Source organism: Semicossyphus pulcher, unplaced genomic scaffold (assembly GCF_022749685.1).
Source record: "Semicossyphus pulcher isolate SPU_LCO1_2020_fin unplaced genomic scaffold, fSemPul1.0.p SCAF_7, whole genome shotgun sequence".
Lineage (NCBI taxonomy): Eukaryota > Metazoa > Chordata > Actinopteri > Labriformes > Labridae > Semicossyphus > Semicossyphus pulcher.
This window is the reverse complement of record NW_027211748.1, coordinates 12,386,424-12,411,492: the sequence shown is the minus strand read 5'-3', so window position 1 is coordinate 12,411,492 and position 25,069 is coordinate 12,386,424. Positions and strand designations below refer to the sequence as shown.

The 25,069-nt window shown below is 41.7% G+C and overlaps 1 protein-coding gene across 1 annotated transcript; it reads right to left on the bottom strand.

The window, feature by feature from the left end:
* Window positions 1-1,328: 1,328 nt before the first annotated feature.
* LOC138612109 (5'-AMP-activated protein kinase subunit gamma-1-like) lies at window positions 1,329-24,559 on the bottom strand. Its single transcript, XM_069685423.1, has 16 exons — window positions 24,378-24,559; window positions 22,673-22,738; window positions 20,791-21,046; window positions 11,860-12,086; window positions 9,725-9,776; window positions 8,635-8,741; window positions 7,156-7,237; window positions 6,205-6,263; window positions 6,068-6,113; window positions 5,913-5,967; window positions 5,679-5,805; window positions 5,276-5,441; window positions 5,159-5,196; window positions 4,897-5,043; window positions 4,712-4,805; window positions 1,329-2,206 (listed from the first exon to the last, which is right to left on the bottom strand). Exons 1-16 carry the CDS (start codon window positions 24,522-24,524, stop codon window positions 2,175-2,177), a joined length of 1,701 nt encoding a protein of 566 aa, XP_069541524.1. The 5' UTR covers window positions 24,525-24,559; the 3' UTR covers window positions 1,329-2,174.
* Window positions 24,560-25,069: the final 510 nt, after the last annotated feature.

The following is a 25,069-nucleotide window of genomic DNA, read 5'->3' as shown; positions in this document are numbered from 1 at the left end:
AACCTGTCAATCTAAAAAAAATGCAAATGCAAAGGGCTGCAAAGATTATGTTCATTCGTAGTTAATTTGCTGATTTTATGGCAATTAATCATTCGATCATTAGTTTTGGAATAATGTTACAATTACTCTAATTTACTCTAACAATTTACTATAATGTTAGAAAGATAAAAAAGCCCACTTTTCAACGATTCAAACTGGCATCATTGCTAAAAAACACAGTCAACCAGGTACTTTCATTTCTATAAATGAGCTCCAGGAGTCGAAAGGCAGGGTAGTCAGGGTGTACTTTTTGTGTTTACCAGTAGATATGTGAATATTGTGGAGATATTCTCTTAGTCTCCACATACTGATGTGGAGATGACATGATATGACAGCTTCCCACCAACGTAGGTTAACTGTTTAAACACCAGCCTTTACAAAGGAGGGTGATGAACAACTAGTTAACAAGCTAACACAACGTCAACACCGTCTTTTAAAGTAATGGTTGAAATGTTTGGCATCCACACTACCACTCAGTGTGGCACAAGCTAAATTGGACCGACAGAAGAATGATCGCTAAGTAGTATGACTTCATGGATCCAGCAGAGTCATTGTGTTTTCAGGGAAGAGCCATCCGCTGTATTTAAGGGCTGTGATGAAGGGGTATTAAAGACCATCTGATGGAGCGACTGGAAAACCTAATAACCTTGGACCAGCTTAAAAACAGATTAAAACACAAAGTTAAAGAAAAACCGAACAAAGCTTTAAAGTACATTCAGTGTCCATTTATTTTTCTGCAGCCAGAAAAATAGAAAAAGTAAAAGAAAGAACATTCATACTGCTGAAGTGTCTTTTCTCATGCTTGCACATTTACAGTACATGTTGATCTGATACAAAGTCTCTTTGAACCGGACATATTGCCACAATATATTTACAAAAATAACATTAAAACTGCAGTCTCTTTAAACATGTTGACACATTCATAAAAATAAAGCTTTATGTGACACGTATCCCGAAAACGATCCTATTTACAGTCAAAGATGGAGATGAGTCCTGTCGAGCTGCAGCTGAGATAACCGCTGTGATTTGCATGTTTGTGAGCGTCTGAAGCGTCAAAACGACTGAAAATAAACATTGTAAAAACAAATGTTTTAACATCTAAAAAAGACATTTTGGGGCCTTTTAATACCGTTACAAAAATGCATCCTTGTTGCAATGACTCTAAATCACTACTGATGCAAAATGAGTGAGGAGTCACTCAGGCTCTTGGCTTGAAGAATTACTATTAATGTACAGTAGCATTTGCCTTTGATTGCTGCTTTTTTATTCTAAAATTAATTCAGTTTCAGATTTTCTTTTTAATTAAATCTATTCAACAAAAATTCAACACTTCTGGAGAGGTTTAAAAGACACAGAAGATTCAACCAGATACGGATAAATCATTAAATGGATATGGATAAAGTAGATGATAGTATTTGCCACCTTCTTTAATATTACATTCATATCTTTATTTAAAAAGAATTGCACTCATCTGACAATAAAAGGTCAAAAGGACACAAATACTGTCAGCTTTAACTGGTTAGGGCCGGGCAAACAAAAGGCACAAATAAAGATGGGCATCGATCCCTCCGTGTTGGCACTGGCAAACTGTAGTTTTAATGAAAACAGTCGTAAAACAGCCACTTTAAAAAGGCAAAGTGTGGATTTACTACCAAACAATAAGTTGCATCTGTGAGTGTTCGCCTTTCTGTGCCGAACACTGGTGCGCAATGACTTTCAGCATCAAAATGTGACTAATAATCAGCTGATGACAGCAGCGTGATCCATATGACCCCAATCCATCCACTTCCCTCGGCTGGTGACCATTATGCATCTGTGTGAGTGTGTGTGTGTGTGTGTGTGTGTGTGTGTGTGTGTTGGGGGTGTTTAAATACAACATACTGTGTGTGTGTGGATCTGATCAGTGTTCAAACAAACAAACAAACAAAAAATATAAATCAGAAAATCACTCCTCAGTGCAGGAACTCCACTTCATTCAGTTGTCTATCTCTTTGGTTTCTAAGCCTCTATAGTGCATCAGTCGCAGGCGTCTCGGGGACGTTCGGACCGGCTCTGCTCTGCTCAGCCTCGCGCTCCCTACCTCAACCTTCAGACTTGTTTACTTCCACCGCATCTCCACTTCCGCTTCCTCCCTCTCACTCAGGCAGGTTCTCCTCCTTACAGGCGTCTGTGGAGAAAGGAGCAAAAGTTAGGACATGATTCATAGATAAACACTGCAGCACAGACAGGATTACTGTTATTTAACACACATTATATTTGCTTCTCTGCTGCTGGACCTCAGTCGGAAAAAAAACATCATGTCAGCCAACAAAAACACGATAAATCTCTAGTTAGAAGTATTTTCATATGCTCCACCAAAACATGTTCACAAATCAATGTTTTAATGACTTAATATTAAACAACCCTCCACTTCTGAGAGGAAACAACCATGGGAAACCGTCAATAAAAGCCGCAGTAAGCATAATTCTGCCCGCATGTGGACGCGTCCGTCTAAACTGAGCTTCCTGTTTTCAGAAACATGATTTAAGATTCTTTTTGAAGCCCTGAACCACTGCCCTGCTGGACTCTGTTTAGACCCAGTGAGAAGAAAAAAACAGCATCTTCCTCTAAAATATCAATTTTCCCAAAAAAAACAGTGGAAAAACAGAGAACTTGTGCTTCTGAAGTGGCGAGTTTGTGCTTGTGTGTTGCGTTTCCTCCACCGAGCTGACTCTTTACAGCCTGAACACACAGCAACCTCACACACTGATATCATTTAAATTATGCAGACACCTGTTATTTGTCTTCAAGCGTATCAATACAAACATATTCACATCAAAGTAGAGAGCTAGCTACTGGCAAAATAAACAGCTACATCCAGTGAAGGGCAAACACAACTGAGCAGAATTTTTGATATGTCAGGCGTCAGCGTGGGACAGGTTATGGTCTAGTTATATTCAAGCCTAACATGTCTGATGCAAACCTCTGTGCGTAACTTCATTTGTGAAACCTAAAATGTCTTTGTTTTCTTTGCCTTAATGCAATAAGTTAGATCTTAGGTTTTAAACATAGAGCAACAATAGACTCATCTTAAGTAGAGCCTGACAGATGTGGGATTTTTGAGACCGATACTGATACCGATTTTAGAATGGAAGAATTGACTGATTACAGTAAATGCAAAAGGGACACAGAAGGCCCCTTTCTTAAACAAATAACATAATTAAATCATATTTAAGATTATTATGCTATGTCAACCAAATCAAGTTTAAACCACCAGCTGCTCCATGCAGAGAGCACTGAGTGTATTATCGGGAAACCTGCACTAATATATCTGTGATGACCCATATCGGCCCCATAATGTTGGAAGATACATATATCAGTCAGTCAATCCAATCTTGTATAACCATCAGAGTTTTGGTAACAGGTTTAGAAGGCAGAGGGAAACAAATTTATTTTAGCAGATGTTATTTAAACTTAACTTAACACGACCAACTGTGTTCAATTTGTTGAAAGATGGCCGACCTGAGATCTCCCTAAAACGGCTCCTGCAGCCGATCTGTTCAGGATTAGCAGAGTAACTAAAGCAATCATTACAGTCATTGAAGTTCCCATATTGGTGAACGTCTGCTTCAGACCAACACAAGAAGCTGTTCTGCTGTTAAACACACCGATGTGCGGGATCTTTGCAGTTTTTTTCAGTACATTAAGTGTGTTTTGGTTAGCGGAAGTGGCTACGGCGGCTCCACCCACCAATCTCTACTGCGCAGCTCTGGCTCCAAATGACATCCTTGCGCCTATCACCGGGGCTATTTTGGCTTCAATTTTGTACAATGAGAGCAGATGGAGATGTGTTGTCCATCTATATATACAGTCATTTATTTACAGTCATCTGTAGCTGGTCTTAATTAAATCAATTTGATCTTTTTCGTCCTCAGTTCGTGCTGTTGAGTTTGGCTTTCTAATCAGCTCCCCGGCTGCCTGTCACATATCAGCATCCATTGCATCAATTAAACTTCAAAGCTGTGGAGTAATTTTAAAATTCATTCTCATTCCCGAACGAACATCACCACATTTCATGCTTTTCCCTGGATTAGGGTAATTGGTGCAAACAAAAATATGTCAACAGCTGAATGTGTGTGCAGGTAAACACACCTCAGTTTCCACTGATCCACTCTGAAGAACATGCTCGGAGTGAACGTACATCCAATGGACTAGAGGAAGGTTAATCAGGCTTGGCCCTTTTTGCTACATGGTAAGGCAACGAGGGGATTAATTTCCCTCGATCCTTCTATCCATGCAACTAAGAGTTTATTAAATAAAGACACCATTAACCAGTTCGCTCATCTCTATTTATACTATGAAGCTGCTGTATAATACTGTCAAAAAGACAGCAAATATATTTCAATGCACAAGGGTGAGAGCAGACATGGGATATGTTATTGAAAAACAGCAGTAGTGAAGTCTCTGTTCCTGACACACAAACACACAGCACACTGCTGCACACACAGAAATCCAGCAGGACAAACAGGAAGTCAGGCACCATGCCTCTTCACAGCCAGCTACAGGCCACCACCAGGCGGGAGTAAAACAGGTGAGATTCCTACCCGGGACAGGGTTAGAGGACAGGGTGGGGAGGGAGCTCAGGGTCCTGGACAGGAGGGGAGTTGGAGTTATTTATTCTGAGCATCTATACCTGCAGGGCTGAGCACCAGGGCCTGGAGGATGTCTGACAGGGAGACGATGCCCTCGATGCTGGAGCGCTCGTCCACCACCACCAGCCGATGCACCTCGGAGGAGAACACAATTACAGATGAGCATGCCAGGCCTAACATATTTTCCTGGTAGCTAAATGTGTGCACGCATCTTTGACTTTCTCACTTCAGCTTTGACTATTCTGTCCACAATGGTCTCCATTGTTTCCATTTTGTGGCACTTCATGACTCCTTCGAAGTACTGAGAACGATGTTTCAGAGCCTGCGTCACCGTGATGTCCAGGTTGTTGTACGTCTTCTCAGCAGCCAAGTTCTACAAACACAAAATACATTTTTAAAGGTTAGAAAATAAAATCAAGAGCAGTTTAACCTCCAATATTTAGGATTTTGTCTCCTCAGAAACTGAGATGAAAGAAATTAAAACTTACAATCACGTCAAACTTGGAGTAAATATCCACAACTTTCCCTGTAAGAACAGAAAGATCGAGGTAAGTAAGTAAATTATTATTATCATAATTTGTTTACACTGAAGTTTGTGATCTCACCAGACTCATCCACCACAGGCAGGGCAGACACTCGTCTCTCCACGAAGATGTTGAGTGCTTTGATGATGGGCGTGTCCGGGTGGATGAAAGCGATTTCGTTGTACGTGCCGATGCCCAGCTCCCCGAGAGTCTGCTTCATGAAAGCCGGCTTTGGCATCTCACACATCTGAAGGACACAAACACAAACCCACGCACAATCAGGCACGGACATGATCATCTGGGTCTCTTTCCACCAAATGAATCCATTAAAGTTACGTCACACTAAAGTTCCGCATTGACCACCAGGGGGCAGCAGAGAAGTGAAAGTGAGACGAGTTCCCACCATCAGTAATCATAATCATCCATCATAATCATCATACACAGCAGATTAAAATGCTCTGACAGTGATTGCGTTGCGACTCACAAAAAGCTGGAGGAACTTGAGGATCCTCTTGTGTGTGAGAATGTAAAGTGCGTTCCCCGTGACCGGGTCGATGACAGGCAGGCGGTGAATTTTGTTTTTGATGAGGGTGTACACTGCATCAAAAATGCTGAAACACACCAAACAGAATGATCACTATACATGCAGCACATTTAATATGCTCACATATAAAAACAAGGGGGGGAAATAAAGATTCATTATTCAGTCAGACATTACCTTGCATCAGGTGATATGTTGACTAGAGGTTTGAATGTTGCTTGAAGGTAAACCTCTGTGTAGAAATAAAGTATTAAATATTCTGCTTATAAACAGTAGTAAAATCTAACAGTATGCCTGCCGGAAAAACATTAAAGTTTGATCGTGATACCAACCTCTCCACGTCTCAAGCTTATGTTCCTCTAATTCATAAATTTGCACCTGAAATACAAAAAAAAAAGACATTTGTTTAAGAAAAAAACAGGAAAAACGTCAATAAAAGAAGCAAACTTTATGTGTAAAAAGGACCTACCATTGGTGACTTATAGTATCTGTGTAGTATGATGATGAAATCTGTGATTGTCAGCATTCCTGCAAAGAAACCAGGTCTTTAAACGCACTGAATGTAAACAGAGTAGCGCCTGCAGGCTCAGTGCAATAGGGTAGAAGAGACAATGCTAACATGGGCGTGGTCCAAACAACACATCACTGACTCCCCCCTCCGCTTTATCCTCGCGCTGACTGGCCATTCATTATTCATCACAGGCTGACTCTCAATAAACTCTATGCAGAAAAAAAAACAGCACAACAAAGCCTCTTCCCAGTTTGGGTTTTGACACAGTCTTACTAAGAGAGGAGCTGCAGTGATTTGTTTTTGTTGTTAAATATGATCTTCAGACTGTCAGAGCTCTGGTCAATACAGAGGAGTCATGCAGTCGACGCTGTGCTTAATGGTTTGTGACAGCTGTAATGACTTCTGCTCAATATAGCGTCACGCTCTACTGGTCATAAGCAGCGACCTTAATGTAAAGTGGAGTTTCCTTCAAGTTCATTTAGCAATGATCCACCAGTACAGCGAGAACTTTTTTAGATCTCTCTTAAAAACCAGACAAAAACTGTGACTTCAGTTTTATGACGGTGCTCGTTGCCTGAATAAAAACATCTGCACATCTTTTCTCTTGCTGATTTCATGTTTAATAATAAGCTGTATCTTTTCTTAAGGGCTGATATTTGACTGAAAGCAATTTTTTCTCTTATACTGTCAAAATACCTGCAAGTGATTTACAACTTTTGAACCTTCACCCTCAGTGTGCCTTACTTAGATCCGAACCACAAATATAAAACACAAACCTAAAACACTACAAACTTAAAAATCAACATGAAAACTATATTTTCTAATGTACAAACCATAAACACTGATGTAATAAGAGCAAAATTAAGAAACATCATCCATTTCTATTCATCCATATTTTATGGTTCTTACCCACGAAGCTTTGCTTCTCTGTGTCCCATAGTGGAGCAGCTCTCACACCGTTCGCTACCAAGGCGAAGAACGCTTTCTTAACCTGTCAGGCAACAGTTTAATTACATGATAAGATTAATTGCAATACTTAACATCAATGTGTGATTATTTTTCTGGAGCCAAAAGACATTCTGTTGATCAATTGTACGAAAGTGATGCCAAAATAGCCCCCGTGATAGGCGCTGCCATCTTGTGATGGTGACGTCATATGGAGCCAGAGTCTGCGCAGTAGAGATCGGCGAGTGGAGCGGCCGTAGCCATTTCCGCTAACCAAAACGCACACTTAACTTACCAAAAAAACAGCAAGGATCTCGCTCCCCGGCGTGTTTAACTGCAGAACAGCTTCTTGTGTTGGTCTGAGGTTAACGTTCACAGGTATGTAAACTTCAATGACTGTAGTGATTGTTTTAGTTACGTCTCCTCTCACCGATCGTCCTGTACTCTGCTAATCGGGGAACTGATCGGCTGCAGGAGCTGTACTTGTCAACAGAGCTGTCAATCATCATTTTGACAGCATCACATAACTAATTAAAAATAAACTTGTCAGAAAAATGAACACTTGGACATAAATCAGCATGATAAGAACTAACTATAATGACAGAAACCATGTTTGAGAAAAATTTATTTGTCGTGTATTTTGATTTTATAGTTTGACTCATGTCCCATCTGTTAACATGGAGGAGGCGGGCTTTATGACCTATACTGCAGCCAGTCAGCAGGGGGCGCTCCAAATGTTTTGGCTTCACTTTTAGGGAGCTATCATGTCGTCCATCTATATATACAGTCTTTGGTCTGAACAGTCATATCATTCAGCGTTCATCTTCACTTCAATACGTCCAGATTTACAGCTTTTATTGTGTTTTATATCTTAAATTGAATATTTCTTTAGGCTTTGGATGGTTGATGAACAAAAAAGCATTTCAAGATGTCACATTGGTCTCTCAAACTTAATTATTTACCATCTGGACATTTCATAGCTTAACAATTAAAAATTTGAAAAATTTGAAAAATGACTTCATAATTAAAAAATAACATTTGGTTAAGGATCTTAAATTCATCTGATGACCTTGTTTGTTCCTGTCACAGTCTCATGAATAGTAGAGACACTAGTGATTGACTAGTGATAATTCTAAAATCCCGGCAGTTTCGTGTCTGTTTTATTCGTGCGTCTTTCAGATAAGGATTCTTAACTCTGATCTTCAGTGGTTTTAGTGGTTGAAGATCTACACATCAAAGAGTTCAGACCTGCCCAGGATTACTGTTTAACAGCTTTATGACAATTTCACAAACCCTCTCACAGAAACTGCCCGGAGGTAAATACACCTTCTTATTTTATTGAACATTAACTCTCTTTTTCAGTTCTCAGGACAAGCGACCTCATTATCATATAAAAAGGTTCAACTGCAGGTTAAAGACAGGTAATTTTGTCACAGCACTAACCTGGAGAGCTGTGTCGAACACAACCAGCTTGGAACTTGTCGGGACGATGTCGTAGCACTTGTGGGATTTCATAAAGCGCATGTAAATATCACTCTCAGGTTCAGCAGCTGTAAGAGCATAAGAGCAGGAAAATACTTTTAGAGGACGGAGAAATCTCACAGGGAATGTATAATGAAGGCCTGGAAACAAAACACACTCTCACAAGCATAAACAACCATTATGGGCCTGAACCACTTACAGCCACTTTACTGCTCCATCTCACTGATAATTAAGCAGCAACAAGCACAGAAAGAGTGGAAAAATACAGACGGCAAAGCACTGCGGGAACCCTCACAGAAGATGCAGTCTGATAATTATAGTAATTATTTTCCCACATGTGCAACGCTGATTAGTTTACTGGCTAAATAATTTGAATATTATTTATCATTTAGGACAAAATTACTCGTTCCAGCTCTTTGAATGTTTAGATTTGTTCGTTTTCTCTGTTTTCTATCAATGTAAACAGAAAGACTGATCATTGGTCAGATGAAGGAGCAATTTGAGTATAAATCTCAGAGGTCTGCCTATTTCCGATGACCATTTGTCACGTCTTTTTTCACAGATTTAATGAGAAATCAATCAAAAATATATTAAATAGAATTATTTTTCATCAGTAGTAGCAGCCTTACTAGCATGCTGCGAACAACTAGCTTAAAAACTTTAATCATTATGAAATGTAGCTCTGTGCCTGTTGAATGTCTCTTTTAAATGCAAATACAGTCTCTCCAGCATGTCATCTGATTAATAAGACTCTTGTGTAAAATTCTCATTTAAAAGTGACTGAGGCAGTGAGATAAAGAGGTTTGTTTTGACTGAAGAGGAGTACCTCACATGTCTGAGTTTATGAATGGCTGGGTCTCAGCAGACGCTGCGTAACGTTCAGGCGCACTGCGAATAGTCGTTAAATACACATTTAACCTGATATTTGTTGCATTGTCTGACCTATTCGATAAAGCAGGCGGAGTATCAATATAGCCTGGTGTAATGGAGTCACCTTTACATTATAATACTAACTGCATTAAAGGTAGGGAGGAAGCAGCGGGACACTTACCATCATCATCTAGTTCAAGTTTCTCCAGCATGCCTTCGAATAAACCGTAGACCTGTGAGGATAAAAAGGCACAAGTTTGCTGTATGAACGCAACAAATCCTCACAGCAACGACAAGCTGTGCGCGACAAAACTTTGCTGTAAATTGTGAGTGAGCAACAGCAACAGCAGGAGGGTGAAGCGACTTTTCCCAGCGGCCCCAGCAGACTGTGAGCACACAGAGTGCACCACAACAACCAAACTAAAATACGCCCTGTGTCACCGGCGTTTTATCGACAACATTTACTCGTCCAGGCATGTCCGCTAAATATACACAGGTACCGTGACAAAAACCCTGTGCTCCTGAGCTGCAACTTCACTGCCACATTATTATTAGACAACACACACCCCCCTTCAAACTCGGAGTGGACCAGTCCTGATCCATTTGCTGCAGTAAACAGTCAATACACAGGCGCGTGATAATGAATCCCGCCACAATAAACCAACTGAATTCATTGTTAGAGTTTTAACTGCCGAACAACACACTCACCACCGGGAAAGTCTTTCACGTGAAGCCTCGGAGAAAAAGCAGGAAGCTCCACGCGTTGTGGACACACCCCTCCATGCAGAGCAACCTGGTCGCTTCACCATATTAGGAAATCCCTTAAGGTTGCTTAGCAGCAAGAAGCTGGGGATGCCTTGTCACATAACAAGAGTTATTTTCTTCTGACAAAATAGCGACTATCTGGACCCTGCATAAAGGCTTAGGCATGACGTGCAAATTTCCCCCTTTGCTCCTGGCACTTTACAGAGGCCAGTAGCCAGCATAAAATATGCTGTGTCATGCTGGGAGATTTGCATACTCAATATGTGCATGCTGATACATGATTTCCCTTGGTCCCTAATTTGCAAGTCTATCCACAACAAGCCACTGCAGCAGTATGAGAAAGCCTGCATACCTGCTCTGTGATGCTAAACAGTCCCCAGTGTCGCCCTGCAATGGTGACACAGCACTTCCCTCGCCAAAAACCGCTCCTGCGCTGTCATAAATCTTTCCCTGCAGCTGCATCACAGCGGGCACTTAGCCTGCTTCAGTGTTACAGCAAACTCCAGGGAAGCAGACATACACAAATCCATTAAAGTGATTGCTTTTGGAATTGGATTTGGCCAAACGTTAACTGCAGCTTCAGGAGATTAATTTGTGAGCCTCCCGTATGTATGATGGAGGACGAGAGGGAGCGGCTGACAGGCACTGATTCATCCCTCCTCAACCACAATCATGAGTCCTTGGGTGTTAATATCAATAGTACTGATGCTGGTGATGAAATATTGATTTAGCCTCTCTGGCTAGAATCCACAATCACTCACAGCCGGCAGGTCGAGACAGCCCGTCAGATAATTATTTGTTAAATGGACGAAGACGGAATTCCTCTCTAACTGTGGTGAATCCTCGATAAAACCATTAAGGAAAACCTCTCTGACCAAACCCCAAACTACTTCTCAGCTGTTTTTATCATTGTGTAATGCTGCTGGAGATATTGCTTCAATGACGAGGCGATATCTACACCCTCAGAGCAAATAGCGCAAACAGCCCTGTTGACACACAGTTTGCTCAAGTATCACAGCTTCAATTAAAGAGATTTGCATCATCCCTGTTTTCTGTTCACCTCTGGCAAAGTCAACACTGACTAAAGCAGCACATGACTCATGGACGGAAGGCATGCTAAGGCCACTGTTATTTGTTTCAGCATCTTGTGATCAATGTGGGTTTTGTCAGTATTTGCAGAAGATGTGAGTCAGGGAAACTGATATTGAAATAGAGCAAAGGTACAGCATGTGGCCTGTAAAAGAGCACATCTTTTTTGAGCAAAAGCAATAAATATTTCACCTCTTTTTGGAATGTGCATGCATGTGCTACTCCTGGGCCCCAATTCAGTGATTGCTTGTGAACTCTCGCTAAAGGTAGTGCATGGCGCGGTGCTCTTTGAGCTAGTTTTTTAACTGTAATGTGAAATCTCTCTGCTCAATGAACAAAAAAGGTGGCAGTGACTTTAGACGCAACATACACACCATCAAACCATATATCTTTTGACTGAGGTAAAACCGGATTCATTCACCCGAAATGGATTCTTAAAACGGACATTTTTATGTTACTCACTTGTTGTGAGGTAGAGTAAGATGGCACGGGGCTCGAGGAGGGGATCGGGGGTTTAGCAGAGGGCAGGCTGAGCCGCTGTCCTGTGTCTGGGGGTGTGGAGAGCGAGCGGGATCGAGTGCTGGGCTCCAGGCGCTCGGGGCTGGGCCTGCTCTGCTGGGCCTCCTGGGTGAACACAGGCTGGCTGGACGACTGGGTCGGGGTGGTGGGAGGTGTGAAGAGTCCTGAGGCTGCAGGGAGATAAAAAAAAAGAAGGTCCATTATAGATACCTGAACTTATCTTGTGTTTCCTCGATGTCAATCAATACTGCGCAGTGCGGATTGTCGCCGATGATAGGCTTAGTTGGCAAGACGGAGGTGCTGCATCCGTGACTGCAGCAGATACCATCACTGCTGTCACATGCTATAACAGAGAAGGAATGTATATCTGATCCATCAGGGAGTCAGAGACCTGGGTACGAAAGAAGAAACACAGATAGCAGAGATAAAGCCTCAGCCTGATGACAGACAGGCAGGGACGAGCGGGGTTAACAACCATAACAGAGGCAGTTTAAAAGAAAATTATATAAACATAAATGCCAATTAGCATCATGTGTTAGTTTTAATAGACACCTTCAGCAAACATAAAAGCAAAACTTAAAGACCAGCTTGTTACTGCCCGAAAATGAAATGAACAAAAACACAACTATAAATTCTTAACATTAGAAATTGTTTACCGAGGGGCTACTTTTTAGATAAAAGTTTATTTATCCAACCATGTTATTGAAAAGTCCAAATAATTATCTAGCTGCCTATGAAGACTTTTCAGAATGAGCTTTATCGGCCAGGTGTGGACGTATGAGGAATTGACTCTGGTTTAGTTGAATGTTTATTACATGTGAAAATTAATATTTCCATTCCATTTAGTCTCAAAATTACTACAATTCACAATATTCATGTTCCACAAGCTAATTTAAAACATGGCCTTCCATAAAGACCCTGCACACCCATGGTCGGCCCACACAGGTGTTTCCACTTATGTTGCCTGATTGGCCCTCCTCCTGAGGACTGTGTAATGATGTAATTATACAGTATGTTGCCTTCAAATCTGCTCCTGTTTATCATGTTCATAAGAGGAGATGCAATGCAATGAGTTTGTTGACATTCTCCGAAATAGTTGAGGGCATTGAAGTTTATTTTTTTGGTAGATGATGAGTTCATATGTTGTAATTTTAGTTGTATAAACCTCATCTCAGGGCCTTTTATTTTCTGCATTAAGTTACCTGATTGCTAGCTTGCTAAATTGTTAGCCTCTGTGTCTTCGAGATGCCGACAATAACATACATTTAGGGTCCACGTGTCCTTTCTCTAGAAGCAGCGTAACGTATCGTGTACAAGACTCCCCATGTTGAAACCACAAGCTAACGAGTGCAATTTGAAGGCAGCAATAGCTCCGCCCATCTTCAAGTCTAATTAGCCAGAAGTGAAAACACCTGTGTGTAAGTGTTTGTGTGTGTGCAGAGCATTTAACTTTTAATCCATTTAAATGCACGCCTTCTTACAATTGTTAAATCTCCTGCTTTTTGTGTTTAAACGTTTTCATCATCACTATAAATTAGAGGAACTCTCTTTATCTCAAGAAGAGGTGGCTTGAACTCTGTGTGGGCTCAAGCGGAACATTGAGAGCTCCTGTTTCGTCTTGGAGGGTTGGGCCTCATTAAACTTTTAGTGGGACAAATTGTCTGCATGTCTTTACATTAACAGGTGGATGATACATAAAATTGTATATACTAAACAGCAATAAAACAAAATGGAATGACAAGAATAGATGCGTCTAATTTTAAAGCAAATTATTTAACGTTTATTAATCCATTGATTCATCTTATATCTAAAATATATTTTAGGATTAAATATTTATCTATGATGTATTTTTACAAGTAGCCTTACTGCATATGTTGCTGTACATGTAATTATCCCTTTAAATTTTTTTGGTTTGAATAAATAAAGTAAGAAATTGATTAAATTAAACAATTAACTCCAGGTTCTTATTATTCCTGTGGCATATTCCTCAACAGCACCGCAGTGAACCGACATCTGTTTACGTCTGAATCACCCTGTCTTAATGAAAAATCCCTGGACATAAATCATCTAAACAAAGGCTTTAAATAGAAATCAATATTGGAAAAAGAAACACACTGACTCATGACGGTTCTCTTTCTCTTATTCCTGAAGTCCCTCCACATAAACTTGGCTGATTACAAGATAAGCAGCTGCATTAAACACAACTCCAGTGTAGCAGTCAGCTGTCTGTGACGCAGCTCCTCACATGCTCTCTCACCTCAGGCAGCACAATCTTACGCAGGGTGACATGCGACACTCATTCGGCCCCTCTCCTCCCCGCTGACATACTTCTGAGGCCAGACAATGAATGACATGGATGATGTGGCCCAAACGGGTCACCATGAGACTCTCAGGTGACTTTTATCGTGTCGACATACCCGTTCAGTTTCAGTGAATAATATCACTTGACTTATTCAGAGGTACAAGTGTGCAAACAAACCAGGTCTAAAGTCTCCATATTGATCATTTAGGAGACTTTTCTGATAAATTAGGCCCCGGTGTGTCGAGGGAACATGTTTCCTTGCTCTGTCCAAGTGAGCTCCACACTATCTCTTGACATTTAGTTGGCATGCACCAGCCCTCTTTTGGCGCAGCCTGCTTCCGCTGTGTGGCCGTCTTATTTTAGCCACGCTGTTGTGGCACATTCCAGAGGAGGAGATAACAGCGGGGCCGGGAGACCTCTCCTCTGCCCGGTTTAATGGAGGGCAGAGAGACAAAACCAAGGAAACAGGAAATACAGCTTGTTGTTAAGCATCCTGTCCAATCTAGGTGACAACTACTATTTATATCAGAGGTGAAACAATTCATAATATCACTCAATTAATTCACTCAGAGGAAAAGAATCTGAAACTACTTTGATGATTGATTTTTAAGTCATGGGATTTATGGATTCGGACTGGAATTTTAGTTTCTATTGACCAACAAAATAAATTGTTCTGATAAGGGAAACATCTGTGGCTGCAGTAGGACCGTCATAAGTCCTTCCAGACATTTCATTTGAATTCCATTGATCTGACTACCTGCGCGCACTCTGCCCGTGCACTAATGAGCGAGTCTTCCACAAACTAAAGCTAGCTAGTAGCACAAGCATGGCAGAGAAGGGCAGCTAGATATGTTTAATGATGGTTAATGATGGTTAATTATGGCAATGACGCAGTGCTCCTCTACCCAACGCTCTCTCAGAACTCATTCTGCACCAGTAATCAGGCAGAGATAACTCATGTGGATTGTGGGGAGAGGCTTTGGCTGTTTTTAGAGAGACTTTAGAAATCCAGCTTACTCTTGCTGTTTTTTTTCCAAAGTTGCTTACTTATGCTTTAATAGCAGCCCTGATTTACATTTTGATCTATTATTTTCATACATTATTGATGATTTCAGTCATATCAAAGGAAAAACAGAGACAAGGAGACAAAAATACTTTGGTTCAGCTTAGAGATTTTCTCTAGTGTACATAATAATCTGAATATCTTTAGACTGTTACCTTGGTCCTATAGAAATTATCATGAGCATTGAAAAAGGATTGATAGACTACACGGATAAATCAGTAGAGGAAATAAACTTCAGCTGCAGACCTTTTTAAATCTTAAAAAACAAGGCTTCTAAGATGGTAGGAGACTAAAACACTGTCGTGTTGTACTGCAATGTGCTGCACGCCATCTTAACATAACACCCATAAAACAGATCCTCTCAGTCTGGGAGCCCCCTGAGGAGTCTTCCGGATGTTTTCAGTCAAGTAGGGGCTTCGGTGACTCTGGGAGCAACCTTAGCGGCGTCGGTTGAAGTTAAAGTAGTAGCGAGGCTGCTTCAGGCCCAATGTACGCGCTGCCACAGTCTTCTCGGCCAAGCCTTGTAACATAATTAATCACAACTGTGAGTACTGTGTGTAGGCCGAGCTGCAACCTGCAGTGCTGAAAAATGAAGCCAACGCAGAAGTGCCAAAAAACTACACTTCCTCAAATGAATGATTGAATGAGCAAGGCTGGCTTCCAGTGAGAGAGAGAGTCAATCATGAGATGTTAAAATGACCTGTTTACAGCCTGGTACAAACGCTGGTTTTGGTCGCTTTAGCTACTTCATGACAGCTGCATTGGGGATGAATTTTAATATAACTTCACCTTTGGCTCCAAAAAGATCAAGATGGCTACAGTGCCAAAAGTAGAGGCTGTCCCTGCTCTTACACAGTCTATGGTATAGGCGCATTGGTCAGATCGCCCTGTGGATTCTGAAGCACATGTTAGTCCTCGATTAGCAACATTAGCTTTGGAACTAATTTAAGAAGAAGACTATTAATACTGCCTCTCTGTAACAAAGGACTTGCTTGTTCAGCACTATAGCAACGGTGTGCAAAGTGCAACAGAGCAAAACATTTAAATGAGCAGTCACAATTCAAACTGACATTCAAAGCCTCGCTGAGAAGCACAGACATCCTCTAATTGGCGACTACTGAAATTTCTCACATAGATGTCATGTACTTGAGGATGCAGCGAATGTTGTCAGAGAGACATCGCTGCATATGTATCGTGCAGAAGCTGTGGATCAAAGGACGTTTAGTTTAGACGGAGGTGTCAACACAGCGTACTCTGCCTTTACAATGACTGTACATCATATACAGCCACATATGGACGTCCATCACTCTGACAGGACTGTGCTCATCTCGTCCACTCCCCCCGAGGTCAGCGTAGGCTCTAAATCAGGAGCTGTGAAGTCTGTAATTAAAGTGGCACTTGAAGGCAACACAGTGTGCACCAGCGCTTCACTCATCAAGCGTTATGAGCTTTATGGTAACTGCATTAATTCTGCATGGCGGCCTGCGCTTCCTGTTCGGCATCCATGTTTTCTGTCTGTCACTGTTCAAGGCCTGCTTACTGTCATGATACTGCACATGAGGAGAAGCCTATAAATTAAGCTTAGCATGGTCTGACGGTCCCCGGTGCTGCTGCTACGCTTCCTGTCAATTTAAATAAAGTTTTCAAAATGGAGCAGCTATTCTGAAGACTCCCTGAGGATGTGAGACAGGAATAAAGACACTGAACTGACACTGATGGAGTGGCTTTAAATCACTTTACCATAATGAGGATTACTACAGAATAAAAAAAAGAATCACTTATGCCTTTCTGTTTGATTCAATCATTGCTATAACACGATTACTGTCACACACAGTCATTAGTAGATAACACCGCCTTAATATCTAAATCACTGGAGACGTGTTAATCAAGCAGAAAGCATCGTGCAGTACGTTCAGTACATTCAGATGCATGTCTATGTATATAGCAGGGACAGCTAACCCCTTACCCGAGGTCAGCCCCTCACACATAGCTTTACCACTTTGGTCTGTGTCCTGTCACTTTGTGCAGATGTACTGCATGCATTTGTGAAACCAGAGAGCAGCCGTGTAAGCAGCACCCAGACTATATGGAGCACCTCAGGCCACAGCGAACAGCATTTACATTACATAACTAAGTTTAGCACAATTATTCTGAAAGCTCAGTGCAGATGAAAGTATAGCTGTTGTTTGACTTGACTCCAAGTTTACTGGACTACTGGAGGACGTGGCTGGAGAATTTTAAGATAAAGGAGTAACGTGTCAGCTGAAGAGGACGCCACATTACCAGACAGACACGACGCCTCGGATTGATGCCTCCCTCCTAGCCCATCTTGCTCCTTCCGTTTCTTGCTCCTCCTCAGGCTGCCGAACCTCTTCATGAAGCACAGTGGGTTGTGGGTTCAAGATGAAATTTGAACATGACCATCTGCATCACGATAGGGGTGCAGAGACTACTCCATTTGATAGAGTTGTTCAGAAATTAGGTTGAAAAGAATATCCTTATGATGTGAGTCCACAGATGTAGAGGATGTTTGGTCTTTGAAGCTGTTTAGGCCGTCTTTAAAAGTCTTTTGCTGAAGAAGGGAATGATCACCTTCAATCAATGGATGAAGACGGTTTTCCGGCTTTTTCAACAGGAGAAAACCTACTTTTGGTTAATCCATGAAGTTGAGAAATCCCCCGTTACTCTGAGCCAGTAGTAAGTAACAGAAACACAAAAGAAACGCAGCAAGGCTAGGTTTGCATATCCAGCAAAAAAAACCTCCAGGACCACGGAGCAGAGTCAGCAGGAGTCAGAGTACAGTATCTGTGTCACCTCATTCATTTGAAGAGACATGAAGAGTATGAAAGCTGTAAATTCCACGCAGCTTCAGCTGAGATTTGTCCCTCACGCAAGTGATGCAAATAACAACTGGTGCCGGAGCCCCCTCTGACGCCGCGTCAGGGCAGTAAATTGTCAGGTGCAGCTGTGGGTGGCGTCTCTTTAATATAGCACGCATGTCAGCAGCCTGTAAAAGGAGGCCAGTTTACAAAGGATACGCCAGCGATTGGCTAAGGCTGCACATCGTCCCGCCCCCTTTCACTGCCCTCCTTTTTCACACACAGTAAAAGTCCGCACAGGCACATCTGTCACAATCTGTCTTCACACATTCAGGATCACAAATCTCAGCGTTTCCTGAGATAAAAACTCTTTTACTTTGAATTCTGCTGAGTTTGCAGTCTAACTTTTAAAAACTGAGTTAAGGTTCTGGTTTTGACCTGAGAGCCCTGCAGCTCTGTCATTCGTGCGGTCGCTTGTCGGTAACTTTTCGGGGCCTGACATTTAAGACTGCTGAGGCCAGCCCCCGTCAGATGACAGCAGGGGGACATCCCATGTTCAGTCAGCTGATCAGAAAGCCTCCATTCAACACCAGCAGCCTCCCCTTCCCTGAACAGATGGCCCACTCAGCATTTGCTGCTCACATTAGCCACAGCATGTCCAGCACAGGTCTCAATTAACATGTTATGCAAGAGTTCCACTCGGCTCAGTGTGTCAATGGCCAATACGTGTGAGAAGTCTAAATATGAGTGATGAAATCAGTCGCCTCAGGGATGTGCCCTGTGATAAAGTTCTCATTATCTTTATGAAATAAATCACTTTTTTATTTTGGCGGTTGCTAAGTTTCTGATCCGTGAGGATTTTAAAAAACACACCTTCATGACTTTGGTGTATTTTCTTAAGCTCTTCTCTAGCTTATCTTCCTTGCTCAAAATAAAAATCAGTCTGCCCTTGTAAGGCTGCGTTCTATGAATTTGGAAAGTCAAATCTGCCTGGTTCCTTTATTTACTGACAACATACAGCACACAGTAGCAACAGAGAGAGAGAGGGGGGGAAAATCTCTGCATGGTTGTATGAGGAGCTCCTGAGAGTCCGCTCACTTCCAGATAAGGGTATGAAAGGGCCGAGGAGCCTTCAGCAGTGAGAGACTGACAATGTGCAGGCGATGGGAAAACACATATTTAGACCAGATGAGGATTAGACGACATTCTGATCATGTTTGATGCAAATATGGATGTAAATGCAGCTGGAAACACACAGACACCTACTGAAGTTCATGCAAATGATTCAAAATATGATGCTTAGGGCCATTCAACTCTAAAATACATCTTTATTAACTAAAACTGTGAAATAAAAATACTGATAATAATAATGTAGGGGATATAAAATGGGCAGTTTGGGAACTAAGAAGACAAGACTATGCCTTCAGCACACCCTTGTGGCCAAAGTAGGGTGACTACAAAAACATCCCACTCACACAAATAGAGAAGCTGGTGTAACCAGCTGCAGCATGATTTTCATTTATAAGCATACTTTGTTGCTATTATCATTTTCCACAGATCTTTAAAAGGCCACATCGTTAGCCTCAAAACGAGCTGAGAGAGGATGTAACGTCTCAACCACATCAGACTCTAGAAACCCTACGCAGCTGGCATGAGAAGTCTGCAGAGGTCGGTGTGCTTTGGCGTGTTTTAGTTTGGTTACCATCCATAACAGAGGAAACGGAGCGGGCCGACTCTTGAGGTCTGGACCTGGTAGAGCTATTCCACCGCGCTGCCAAAATCCTCTGCACGGAAAACAGAAGAATGGGTGTACGTACGAGCCAAAAACACATGAGTCATCTTTGGGCTGTTTGATGCTGATTCCAGCAGCGCTGTTTCCATGTAAAACAAGCCGGATTTGTTATGTAATAATCAGCCGCGTAAATACACGGAGACATGAGAGCTGAAAATGTGCCCGGGTCTGTTCTGCACAAAACAAGGCCTTGTTGGATTTCCACTTTAGTGCTCATACCAGTATTACCATCAGGCCTTTAATTAGATTTAATATTGACACGGAGATTGATCTATGGCTGCGCTCCCTCTTGTGGGATGCCAAACTTGTAACTTAATATAAAAAAACATCTTTGAAATGTGAAGATGCTAGGAATTAGCATCCTCTTTGATGCTAGGAATTAGCATCCTCTTTGATCCAGACTATAAACAAAGCCAACAGTTTCCTCCTCCCAGAGAAAGTTGTTGACATCAATGAGAGGACGACTGATCAAGTGATCATCAATCTGTCTGACAATGCTCGTGGCCGCGTTGGCCCCCGTGTTGGGACATCACAGAACGAAGCAGTGGACTTATTTTTTTTAAACCATGAGGAAATACAGACTTCCTTTTTGGCAACAATAACAGTGAATGCGTGTAACTCAGAAAATGCTGCATAACACGTTTTTATGTCAGTTTCATCACAATCCGCAGAATTTCTGAACTCATGAACTCAATCAGATCGACGCGGGTCGCTGCGTGTGGGTCACTTACACAGCAGGAAACTATCTGTAAGATAACCTAGTTTCATTTATTGTGTCTTACTTCCTGTATGGTTGTCTTCCTCCTTGATCTGCTGTTGCACAAAATAGGTAGTTCACCAGATGAACAAGCAGAGTGTTCACCGTGAATAGGCAGTTAGCGCAGGGACTTCGACTCACCTCTTTTGGTTCTGGAGAAGATTTTGATGCTCCCAGGTGTGGAGCTGGATGCGGAGCGGAAGATACCACTGAAGCTCAGGCGGCGGGGGGACTTTGGCGGGGAGCTCTGATGGGATGGGTAGGGGAAGATAGTTTTGGGCGAACCTGAGCTGGTCTTGGTTTGCACTGGAGCAGACTGAGGGCACGGGGGCAGGAGGACCGGGCTCCTCGCAGACGCAGATTTGGTGGGGCTGGCTGAACGGATGCGACGCTCACCCTAAGGGACAATAAGGAGGCTGGTTTATTAACATGCATATTTTTGATACAGTGTTAGGTGAAAAACTGAGAGGTTGTGGGGCTAGGCTTTGGAAAACTTTGCACATGTTAAGATCCAAATGAAAGTGCCAAACTGAAGTGTGGGGAAGAGATTTATTGTGTAATAACAGCTGCACTGTTTGAGTTTTGGAGGGTCACTTCTGCTTTTTCCACATGTGAAACACTGTTTGTTTAGTGTGCCACATTGTAACACTTAATGGCATCTAACAAAAGCATGCACAGTGCAATAACTCAAATGTCCTAGCTGTTAAACGAAGAAAGGCAGTAAAAGGTACTGAAAAACAATCAATATTGACCATGGGACTTTTGCAATGCATGCCCTGTTAATAATCCTTAGGAAACTATTTTATTAAATATTGCACAAATCCAATCCTACTCCATTTACTGCTAACAAAAGAATAATGTCTTTGTGCACAACATGCTCAAAGGTCATCATGTTTAATGGCCTCACCCTTGATAAATGTCACCAACAGCACTATCAAGATTCACCACCAGACAATCAGCTCTTCTCTGAGTTAAAAGAAATGGTGGCAATATTTTTCATTATGACTTTCTGTGTTTAGAAGTCTGTCTTTGCAAGGTCAGTAACAGACTGAAAACAGACTGAGAAATCCTTCACTATTCGCTGTGCAGACACCAAAACAAAACACGAGAGACTGCAGCCAATCTAGCTGGAGACAGCGAGAGCCTCCTCCCACCACCGACTGCTGCCTGCTCGGGATGTGCCAACAACAAAATCTATTAACCATTTGTGGGCTCTGATACAGTGCAGCACTAAATATGCAGTCATCTTTAGCACGGAGGTTGTTTTTACAGATGACAATAAAATGTAACAGGAGTGTTTTGGCAACATTGTCGGCAGATTAAGACGCTGCAGCAAAACCATATGAAGCGCAAAAAGAATCACTGCTGCTCTGTGAGGAAGAAAATACCACGACGTAACAAATAAAACCAAATATGCGAGGATTGTTTTGTCTGGTCGCCTTCACAAAGGTTCACGCTGGTGTTTGCTTAAGGCTGGCTCTACTACGTACACACATTTCTGTTTAAACCAATCCTGCTACAAATCTGAGGCAGCCAGAGCACACACCCATCTTTTCTGTTTGCCAACAACTCTCATTCCGTCATTGTGCAAGAGCTTGTCAAGGCAAGCTATCAGGATATAAATCAGCTCAAGAGAACGCTGCTTTTAATCACCAGTGCACTGATAATACTGAGGTTTCCTAAAATATGTAATGATTGAGAATCAATTAGACAGTAGGATGAGGCTGCTTTCTTTTACAGAAATCAATTTCCTGTATGTGCTCCTGCTATGCCCGGACACAGTGGGCGTAATGTTACTGTAGGGCAGAGAGGGTTGGCAGAACGGGAGAGACGGCCTTGTGTAATATTTTGCTCTCCCAAATCCTCGTCTAAATGTGTTCAAAGCCAAAAAAGCAGGAGCCAAAGAGACGAGATAAATCATGTGCTGAAGGGAAAAAAAAACAAGCTTGACAAAACAAACAATTGGCAAATAAATGAAAAATGTTGACACAAAAATGTGTTGCATGAAAAATCATTTCCGTACCGTCTGAGGGGCACTTTTGGTTGAGCAACTCGTCTCCACTTGTGGGGAAGTAAACGCACCAAAGTCCTGCACAGAAAGGAGATCTGAGTGTCAAGGATGAAGGTTACTTCCGGGAAATGCAGAAGAAAAACAAATTGGCGTGACATAACAGGTGAGTGCATTACATATACTTTAGCAAATATTATCCCACAATTGACAGTAAAAGAGAACACCTTGTGGTTTAAAGTGTTACGCTCAAAAAGAAGAAAAACATGTTTCGCCACAACAGGAACCCTAGCGAGTAAACACAACACATAACGTGCTTCATCTACGCACCAAGGGCTGGGTTACATTCCTCTTTGAGGATGAGACGCTGCATACTTTAGCCGAAAGGCAGTTTACCTACTCAGACATACTCAAGTGACCCTGCAAACCTGTTCTAATACTTTTTTAGAGTGTATTAGTGTTTCCACCAGGCTGAGGTTGGGGACGTTCATGTGGAGGTGGAAAGCTCCAACATCCAGTACTTGAGTGTTGGCCACAAAAGCTGTTGTTTACTTTCTACTGGAGACGTGAGTTTTCCAATCTATCGAGCTGCACATGAAAGCATCATGAAACCTCAAATGACACTTTCAGCTGAATTTTTTAGTTGTTTTCAAATAATAATTTCAACTGTATACATTAAATGTACTATTAAGTTGGTAAAGCATGGATATAATGGGTCCCATTCAAAAACAAACATGCCTCTGAGCTACTGCAACATGGCTGTAATCCATGCCACAAATTAAACAAATTAGTTGAAACATGTGTGATTACAGCAACAGGAGATGTTTTGATCTTGAAAAAACTGAAGGTTCAATAAAGCTTTAAAGTCTACAGTGTCACAATTCAGTTCAAACGTCATTGTAGGCATGTACAACAAAGAAAAACACAATCCCAGACATGAAATGCCCAACTTGATGGCTGGATGCAACTGTGAATCAGGGCAACAATAAAGAAACAAATGCCCTCAGTAAAGTGGCCATAATCAATCATCATTTGTTTGTTTAGATGAGTTGGTTCCTGTTTGACATCACTTGTTTTTCCTCACATTAGGCATATGATTTTATTAGTCTAGAGCTTCAATGAATAGTCAAATAATTTATTGGTTTAGCAACCAATAAATTGCAAAACTGTTGCTAAAACAACAAATAATAAGTTAGAATGTGTGGTTTTATCTGTGTTAGAAAGAAATGTTTTGTCACATTTGGATGTGAGAAAATATAATGGAATTTTTTTTGTACTTTTTCAAATATTCAGACACTTAATCGACAGCGTAAAATGTAGATAAAACGATACTAAAACAAGCTATTTACAGAGCTATATTACCGTTGGTTGTTACAGCAGGGAGTTGGCTACAATGACATGACATTAAATGGTTACTGATAGACAAACTTGTGAAAATATTTAAAGAAAAATGTCCAAAATTATTTTTCTAAAAGTGCAGATAACTCTTTTTTAATGAGCGACCAATGTGATATTTCATAGCAGCTGAAAAGTCGTGATACAGCGACAGCTGTCAATCATGCACCTATGCCCCTACCTCGCGTGCGAGCACAGGCGTCAATGCAAAAAAAAAATGGCTAAAAGTTCTAGTCCTGATTTAATGGAAAGTTCAACAGCAAGCGAATATTTTTTATAACCGTCACAGTAAGAAGCCAAATTAGTTGACACTTCACCGACTCACTGGCATGTTAATCCGCAGACTTCTCCTCTTCTTTGGCATTTTCTTTGAGCTGTCCTTGCTGGACTCCATCACCGTGCTTCCCATGTTGTTTTTCCTTCGAAGGAGATAAAAAACAAAAACTGTGGTATTAAACGGACTGCAGACCATCAACAGCAGCCTCCACCTTCACTTGAGCTGCCCCTCTGCTCACTACGACAACACTGAGGCACTGCCCGTCCACCAGGAAGTAGGCTTGGCCGTGAAAAAGAGGCACGGCACGCATCTTCAAATGAGTGTTAACGCTGTGTTTACAGGTGTTATGTTACAGACTGTAACCCTAAGAAATGTGTGTCCACTACCGTGTGTCTCTCACGCCAGAGGAAAAATATATAAGCATATTTTTCGTCGTATTTCGGACGTATGATTAGAAAAACAACCGTTTTCGGATCACACAATCCGGGAACTAGCTTCTAGTTTCTTTAAAATAAGAGGTGATTATAACCACACGCTCATTTTTTCTTTGAGGAATTGCGTGGGGCTGCAAATTTGACATTTTTACTGACCATTTCTTTCCCGCATTTCCTCTTTCTCCCACAATCATTTCCTTGAAAGGCGACAGAAAGAAGAAAAGGCAAAACGGAGGACACACCGCCAGGAAAATACGCTTTTAACACGGAAGCAAATTTTGACGCTACACCAGGTCACATGTATAC